Source organism: Salvia hispanica, chromosome 6, assembly GCF_029641045.1.
Source record: "Salvia hispanica isolate PSC_SH4W2 chromosome 6, Shi_PSC_v1, whole genome shotgun sequence".
Classification (NCBI taxonomy): domain Eukaryota; kingdom Viridiplantae; phylum Streptophyta; class Magnoliopsida; order Lamiales; family Lamiaceae; genus Salvia; species Salvia hispanica.
The window spans coordinates 32,549,387-32,558,607 of NC_142697.1; the positions used below are offsets into that span (position 1 = coordinate 32,549,387).

The 9,221-nt window shown below is 40.1% G+C and overlaps 1 protein-coding gene across 1 annotated transcript; it reads left to right on the forward strand.

Moving 5' to 3' along the window:
• Window positions 1-461: 461 nt before the first annotated feature.
• On the forward strand, window positions 462-2,491 carry LOC125204513 (ubiquitin-fold modifier 1). Its single transcript, XM_048103190.2, has 4 exons — window positions 462-616; window positions 713-810; window positions 1,251-1,283; window positions 2,320-2,491. Exons 1-4 carry the CDS (start codon window positions 537-539, stop codon window positions 2,388-2,390), a joined length of 282 nt encoding a protein of 93 aa, XP_047959147.1. The 5' UTR covers window positions 462-536; the 3' UTR covers window positions 2,391-2,491.
• Window positions 2,492-9,221: the final 6,730 nt, after the last annotated feature.

The following is a 9,221-nucleotide window of genomic DNA, read 5'->3' on the forward strand; positions in this document are numbered from 1 at the left end:
TTTAGTTTGTCCCACAAAATACGTCATATTTCTTCTTTTGGAAAAAGTTCTCTCTCACATTAATTATAAAATTATATTTTCTCTCACGACTTAACACACAAAATAACACCTCCTAAAATCTCGTGTCATTTCTTAAGTGTGTCATCTACATTGGGAGGGAAGGAGTATTAAAGAACTAGACACAATTTACATATTAATAGAATAAAACAAAAATTCTTGAAATACTCCATAGACGGAGTCGATTAAGTTATTGACTGTTTTGTTCACTTATGATTTTCCGTTTGGCACATCAGTCCCAAAGGGACCACGTATGATAATTGAGAATAATGTTTAACATTACCAATTTCTCCACTCGATTTTGAAAGTTTCAGATTTTGACCAAACTTTAAAAAATTTAGATTATTTGTCTAAAAATTCATTTGACACGTGGTTGTTCTCTATTAGCTGGAGTATATTCCAAATACTCCTCAAACAATACTACTAATTCTGTTAAATTTACTGAATAAAAAGAAAAAATAAATTTAAATTCGAAAGAGATGGCGAGCGGCGGCGGAGGTGGCGGAAAGGTGTCGTTCAAAGTTACGCTGACATCTGATCCGAAACTCCCATTCAAAGTGTAAGGTTTTTCTGCTTATTCTCTGTAGATTAATCATGATCCATTCAAGTTTTGATTATCTTATTTTGTTCCATAAAAATTGATTATTTTTTATAGATTTAGCGTACCGGAAGCTGCCCCCTTTACGGCAGTTCTGAAATTCGCCGCGGAGGAATTCAAAGTGCCTCCCCAAACCAGTGCCATCATCACTAACGGTATGCCTTTTTATTTCTAATTGTTAATTTTTCCTAATTTTATGCTTTCAATTTGGGCGAATTGAGTTTCTCGTGGTTGCAGTACTACATAAGCTTAAAAATTGATTTTTTGTTTGATTCAACTCCTTTTTGGATCTAGGATTAATGTAGATAATGTAATTTTAGAAGTGCATTTTTACATCTGAAAACGAAATTAGTGTGATTAGACTTGGGGTATGATAATTGATTATATAGACAGATTATGCATTTGTCTGCAATTTTATGAGTTTTGATTTATCAATATGTAATTGCATATTTTGGCAGTGCCCTTGTAAAGATCATCGTTTAAAAGATGGCTATATAGAAGTCTAATTCACTTATTGGGATTTTGCGTCCCTGTTACGTGTGTTTGAATTATAAAATTTGCGTCTTCTGCATGTCTAATGCTGTTATTTGATCAGATGGAGTGGGAATCAATCCTCAACAGAGTGCAGGTACTTATTTTATTTCACTATTCAGATTATTGTGTTGCATAATCTCAATTTGTATATGTGTGAACTTTTTCATTTTTCTGCGACTGGCTGGAGATTTTTGTTCTTGATGGCTACCTAGAGAATAGTTACATTGTCTTGGTTTACTCATGTCGATTCTACATAGGTTTGATTTATCAACTTTATGGATATGTGTCTTGATCAGCTAGTTTTGTTACTTGGCCTCTGTTTCCACACTTATAGATCTATGCCCTGGCCTTGTTATTTCTTGACATTTGCATCTATTGCTTTCACCTTTGTTGTTTTGGTATTTCTATGATCTATACCTTGACCTACCACATTGTTTTGCTTCTTTGAACCTGAAATAGAAATGATAGAAGAGGTTTCTGTAATCAAGTGCAGCTTCGTTCGGATATTAATACTGGCTACAATGCTGCATTTCTTCTCCTTAGGATTGACCTGTTGTATACGGGATTTGCGTAGTACACTAACTAGTAGTAGCAACTATGTACATGTAACATGGATAATTTTTTTGATGTAATAGTAATACCCTGTATCTTTGAATTTATTAATCGTATTATTTGGTATAAATTCAAAGATACGTGGTATTACAGTACATGTCTACTATACCTATTTCTCTGTATCTTCCAAGCTCAAATTGCTTCACAAAGATTTCATATCTCGACAAAATTACTACTACAAGCTACCAAATCTTGGTTCAGACATAACAGACCTGGCTAATTTTGACACTTAGGTTATGTGATTTGGTTGTTGTTTATGATCATGTATGTAATATAGCCAAACAAATTCAAATCCCAGTCACTGCTACCTCCGATGCACACAATTTATTACATATAGACGTAAACATCCCTGAATCAAGATTCAAGAGTAGCCCAACAAGAATCCTAGGAATTCAGTAATCTTGTGCTTTTGTGGCATTTTAGTTGAGTTGTTCTGAAATTTTGAATTATAATGCATTTGTGGGCTGGGTCAATGCATGGTTTGCAGGTAACTCTTTTTTTGTGTATTGATTTCTTAGGAAACGTCTTTCTCAAACATGGCTCGGAACTGCGCCTGATTCCTCGAGACAGAGTTGGTGCCTGTATGTAAGCTTGAGCTCGAGTTTTAGACAGTTTTTCCCATATGCATTTCAATATGTATTCCATTGACATAATCCTTTCTCCATATTAGCCTTTTGTGTTCTTTTGCTACCCAGACTGCAGAAAATGGTACAGCCAAACCACTTTACACAATTTAATTAAAAATTTTAAATTTGAAGCCCGTGGGCTAAAAAATATCATGTACATAGGCTTTCATGTTTCTCTTATGTTTGCTCTGCTCAAGTTAATTCTGATCTTCTGATCTTCACTGGTGATAGTTTCTGTCGGTTTGCTGCTTATATTTTCAAGATTCGATTTTTATATATAAGATGTGAAACCCAATTATAGCAATATTCAAGAAAATATTTCACATATGTTGTGTGATACATAGGGTGAATTTAAGGACTCAAGTAGTTGTATTGATGGAGTGGGCAATAAGTAGAGTTAGAGGGTTGAGGCATGTGACAAGTACCAGTCTTTTATTAAGCCTGAAATAATTACCATTTAAAGCCATTGATCCATGGTGAAGGTCCACAACTACTACATCCTTGTCGGTTGGTTTATTACATTTGAATCCAACCTCAATGTGTAGTGTGAGAAATGAACAATGAAATCTGCATCCAGTCTTCTCTCTCATCATTAGGGAATAAGGGGACCTTCTTGACATGACTCGGAAAAAAGTACCGATGGTATTGTTTTAATTATACACGTGACGGGGTATTGAGATGTGATTCGGGCAGTTGGTGGCTCCTTTTAGAGTTGCGGGTCCTCCTCTGTTGTGGGTAAACTGGAAACCCGACTCTGTGAATCCGTTTCGGATTGAAAAAGTGGTGGGAGTGGGACTTGTATGATAAATGATGAATTCTTATATATGTAGTCAAAAGGAAAAGTTTAAAGCATTCAACATATGGGTGATAAAGCTAAGTGCATATTAGCTTTGTTATGATGAGGTTAAGGTGGTACAACAATCCAAAAAAGTAGCATCAAGATGCTAATTAACTCTAGGTTTTTTGTGATATATGTAGTATGTGTACATGTGTCTTTTATTGGAATAACTGGAGTTGCTTAAGAGAGTGATACTGCATAGTACAAGTAGTAATTTGGGGAAGCCACTTTTCTTTTGTTTTTATTTTCATTTCTATTTTTCAGAATCTAGGAAACTTTACTAGTCCTTTGAGTAATGAAAGCAAATCACATGCTACTACTGTTCATGATGATTCCACTTATGAGGCAATGAAACGAACAACACCCACAATTGAGGTGAAGCACCATATATCCTTTTTTTTCAAACATGGGATTCATTGAAAACAAACACAAAAAACTAGAATAAAATAAGGGATTCGTAGTCCCACGCGTATATATAAAGGGATGTTTCAACCACCGGTTCAAGAACATACTGTCTTACAAGTAAATTCACAAATTATGTGCCAGAAACAAAATGTTTCATATGTATTAGGATGAGGGAGTGCATATAATGTAGTCAATGTGCTCTAAGACTATCTAATAAATCATTTTCGCAATGCAATGCTCAAGAATTCTTTTGTAAACCAAACAATTTTAGCTATTCAAGTTAATCATGTCAAACATATTCCAAAGTACATCTCCAAAATAGCTTCGAAATAAACAAATCAAAATTCTAGTATACAATTCTTAATTTTCGAAGGGACATGTGGGACATATTCAATCAAACAGATTAATGAAAGAGAAATATAACTCAAAGTTTTCAATTATATCTAGCTGTCCTTTCTATTAGACCCAATAGATTTAATAGAAGCAACTAAAGTGAACAAAAAGTTTGTTTTTTAATTGAAAAATCCTTACAATTTAGCCGTGGATTCTGGCGGAAAGCGAAAGTGCTAGTGTGGGAATGGCATTTCGCGCCTTTAGCCATAATCTCATATAGTCATATTTTCTCCCTCACAAGATAGGTAGGGCATTTCTTTTAAACACGACATTCAATAAATTGATATACAGCGAGTAAAATAATAGAGGAAATAAAGTACTCCCTCCGTACCATAGTAAGTAATAGAGTCATTTTGTCATTTTTGTACGTTCTATAGTAATAGAGTCATTTTCCTTTTTAGTAAAAGTCAACACATTTTCTACACCTACTTTACTCTCTCTTACTTTTTTCTCTCTTCATCTTTCTATCTTTTTTCATTTTCCACTTTATTCTCTTTTTACCTAACTTACCTAACACAATTTTTTTTAATCTCCGTGCCAAAAAGTTTCGTCTCCATTACTATGGAACGGAGGGAGTAAGAGATATGAAGAGCGAGTAAAGTATGAAAAATTGAAACGACATGAATTTTAATGCACAATTAGTAGAATAAGATAGAAGAATTTGTAAAGTAAGAGAGGTGAGAGAAAAATTGATAAAGTAAGAGAGATAGAGAGAAAAAGTAGTGAAGTAATATTAGTGAATTATGAGATCCACTTTTTAAATAAAAAGTTTTAAAAAAATTTATTTTTAAAGAATGGACCAAAATAAAAATAGATTCTATTTTAAAAAATGACGTAGGTAGTATAATTTTACTGTAAATGGATTAGGCAATCAGAGTATACAAGTATGTGTATCGTTTTCCGGATGGAATAATACACTAATTTTAAGAAATGTAACAACAACCAATTTATCAATAAAATGAGTTTTCATTTAATAACTACATATAAAGCAGATAAAAATGACGGAGAGAAATAAAATATCATAGGACTTCAATTTCATTAACTACGTAAGAGCATCCGCAACGCGGGCTCGATTTTGGCTCGGTCTCGTCTCGTCTCGACGAGACGAGACATCTCGTCGCGCGACGCGACACGGCGAGGCCGGCCTCGAGCTGGCGAGACGACGCGCGCGCCCACGTGGCGCGCGCTGGAGCGTTGCGTGACGCCCACTCGCCGGCCCGCGAGTGGGCGTCGTAATTATGACGTAATAATTTTTTTTTTCATAAATTCAAAAAATTCGAATTTAATAAAAAAAAATAAATAAATAAAATTCAAACGGTCAAATGACCGTAGGGGACCAAACGGTCGAATTTTCAAAATTTTTTATTTATTTTTTATTTTTTTATTCTTCTATAAATATACTCCATACTCCATTCACCATTTTACACACAAACACAACTCTCATTCCTCATTCTTCTTCCATTTTACACACAAACACTACTCTCAAATTGTTGAAAAAATGTCCGGCGATGGAAACTCCAGCGGCGGCGGCTCCGGCGGGTTCGACTTGAACTCGTTCGACGATTGGGCGAGCATGTACAACTGTTTGGGTACTCCCGGTTCATCGCCGGGCACCCAAGGCTCGACCACCCCGCCGGCGTACCAAACACCACATTTTGATGTGGATGCATACTATCGTCCCTCCCCCCCAGAGGTACGGGCAATCGCCAGGATTATCCCAAATTCCGGAGAATTTTTTGGCGCCTGATCGCAGTTTGCCCGACTGGCCAATTGGTGGAGGCTCCGGCTCCGGCTCCGGCAGGATCAACCTCAGTCTCGGCGTCAATGCCGAGGAGGAAGAGGAGGCAGCGGCTGCAGAGGTTGGTGGAGACGGCAGCCGGCATGCATACAGCCAAGCCGAGACGTTGGCTCTGTACGACGCTTGGATCAGCGTCTCGTACGATCCTGTCGTCGGGAATCAACAAACCCACAAGTGTTTTTGGCTAAAAGTCACCGAAGTTTACAACGCCCGAAGGCCGACGAATACTGTTCCCCGCAACGTGAAGATGCTCCGCAGTCATTGGGAGCGAAGCGACAAAGATGTCAAAAAATTTTGCGCGATATACAGGGGAAAAGAGGCAAATTATCAGAGCGGAGCCAGTGGAGCCGACATTCTGAGAGCGGCGTTGCGGGTCTTCAAAGACGACGTCGGCAAAGATTTCAAGCTTGTCGATGTTTGGTCGCAAGTCCACTACCTTGACAGGTGGGCTGGCGGTGTCAAGTCGGGCTCGGGCTCGAAACGCACGAAGCGCACGGTGCGTGGCCACTACTCGTCTAGTGATGGCGGCGAAGGCAACACCTCACGTGAGGGCACGCCAACCGATGATGTAGGGGGGTCTTCTTCCGATGCACGACGTCGGCCGCAAGGGACCAAGGCGGCGAAGGCGGCTAGAGCCAGAGGGAGAGCGAGAGCGAGAGGGATGGGCCGCGGCGGACCAAGCCAGGCGGGCGAGGGCTCGGGCTCCGGCACGGGCACGGGCTCGCACACCCTAATGTCCATGTACTTAGTCGCCACGATGGCGGACCTCTCAAAAATGAATCCTGGCTAAGTTGCAGCCCATATGGCCGGAATTGAGTATATGAGAGCTCAACTTGGTATAGTTGTACCGCCGACTTCGGGGGATGATGATTCGCAGGCGGAGTAGTTTTTTTATTTTTTAGGATTTTAAATTATGTACTTTTTTTATTTTTTAGGATTTTAAATTATGTATTTTTTTCTATTTTTTAGGCTTTTAAGTTGTAATATTTATTTTATTTTAATGAAGTGTGTTTTTATTAATTGAATTTGTTGGAATTAAAAATAAAAAATGAAATTGAATGAATAGTTAAGAGATGGTTAAGAGATGGAGGGTTGCAGGTGCTGCCTCTTAGAGCACTCCCAATGGCCGGCGGCGTTAAATCCGGCGTTTTATCGCCGAATTTCGCCGAGAAATCGCCGCCAATGGGGTGAATTCGGCGTTTTTTCCGGCGTTAATTCTACCGAATTAACGCCGGCCCCCGAAAAAACGCCGAATTAACGCCGAGTGAACGCCGGCCACTGTAGGCGCGTTCGGCGTTTTCCGGCGTTTTTTTTTTTTTTTTTTTTTTTTTTTTTTTTTAATACCCAACGGCTATTTTTTCCCCTATATATAATTCCTCCTCCTCCTCCATTCATCACACACAATCTTCATTTTCTCAATTTTCAATCTCATTTTCTTAATCTTCTATATTCAATCTTCAAAATTATGAGTTCAAATAGGAAAAAATCTCGAAAAGGTAAAGGCAAAGAGTCGAGTTCCCAAAATCCCAACCCCACTGATGAAGCAAATCAGCAGTGGATGGCCTCGTTGTTGTCGATGGGTTCTCCTCCCGGCCAATATCCATATGCGGGTCCGTCTCCATTGCAGACTCCTCCGGTGCGCAGACTTTCTCCGTACTTCCAGTCTGCCCTCAGCATGCTCTCTCCAACCGACGATGTGTATCGCCCCCAGATAGTCACATCGTTGTTCGACACCCCTGGAGCCACTCCAGACGACGAAGGATCTCAGGCCGCGACGTACACAACGGATCCGACACTCAGCACGGACGACTACGAGGTGGAAGAAACGCCCGCCGACCCGCCTTCCAGGAGCAAGAAGGGGAAGGCGCCGTCGCCGGAGTCGACGGCTGCGACTGATACGGCTTCCGATGAGAAGCCGAAGCGGGCAAGGACTACTTACACTCTGGCAGAGTCCGAGCTTATAGCCAACTGCTGGGCGGACACGACGCAAGACTCGGAACGCAGCAACTACCAGACTGAGCTCATTTTCTAGGAGCGGGTTGCGGAGAAGTACAAGACCAACAAGACTGCCTCGATGAAGGACCATGGCAGCGAGTCGATCCGCCGGCATTGGGAGCGCCTCATGAGGGACTGCGGCCACTTCAACGGTATATACTCTAACTTGATGACGAACATGACGAGTGGCCAGAACGAGCACATGGTCCGAGATGAGGCCATGCAGAGGTATAGTGGCAAGTACTTGACGAAGGGCTTCAAGTATTGGAACATCTATGAGACGCTGAAGGATCTCCCCAAATTCCGGACGGGGATGCACAGCGTGCTGCATGGGAAATCGGTGCGCTCGCGACTTAGCGGTGCGGAGAGTGAGGGCAGCGCGATCCCCATCGACTTGTCTGAGGATGGTCCGCACGAGCGCCCTGTGGGAGCGAAGAAGGCGAAGGGGAGGCGGAAGGGGAAGGGCACATCGTCAGATGCCCAGTCGGAATCCCCGTTCTTACAACAAGCCACGTTCTCTTCCAATGCCGCCACTCTGGCGCAGTTTTACACGCTGTACTTCACCGGCGGCGGAACCCCAGAAGAGAAGCAGTCCCTCTGGTCGACCATCCAAAATATGAAGATCAAGATGGGCCTCTCGCCGGGACGCTCCTCCCTCTTAGTTTTTTAAATCCTTGTTTTTTATGGTTTTTTATTTGTAGTTTTTTTTTTCTCGTTGTATTATATTTTCCAATGATTAATACAACGACGAATTGTTCATTTATAAATCTATTTATTAAACACATTTGTAGGGAAAATTAAATAATATTAAAAATGATGATGTAAAAATGAAATGTTGAGTTAGGGAGAAATAAGGGAGAAATCATTGGAGCAGTTGGCTAAAAGTTGGCTAAAAACTGGGGATAAATTTTGGTGCTGATGTGGCAGGAGTTAGGGAGAAATAAGGGAGAAGTAAGGGAGACCATTGGGAGTGCTCTTAGTTAAGAGATGAGTTGAAAAGTATAGTGGGGCTCATGAATAGTTAAGAGATGATACGGTTAAAAGACGGATAAGAGATAACATTGCGGATGGCCATAAACTTAATAATATTACATACTCCTTAATTAGAGTACTTTATTACACGCTCACTACTCTAGTCTACACCTTATATTGAATCACCTAAACCGAGAGTTACTCGGTACAATCGACATGTCTGTCTAGCACACAACTCCCAAAAGCATTTAAGATAAAAAAACCCTCAATATATTATAGCCTTAAATATTGATTCTATTACGTCAAGGTGTCAATTATTCTCTTACATAGTTTACTATCGCATCCATATTTAAATCAATCAGTAAACTGTAATCCACCGTAATTTAAAAACAC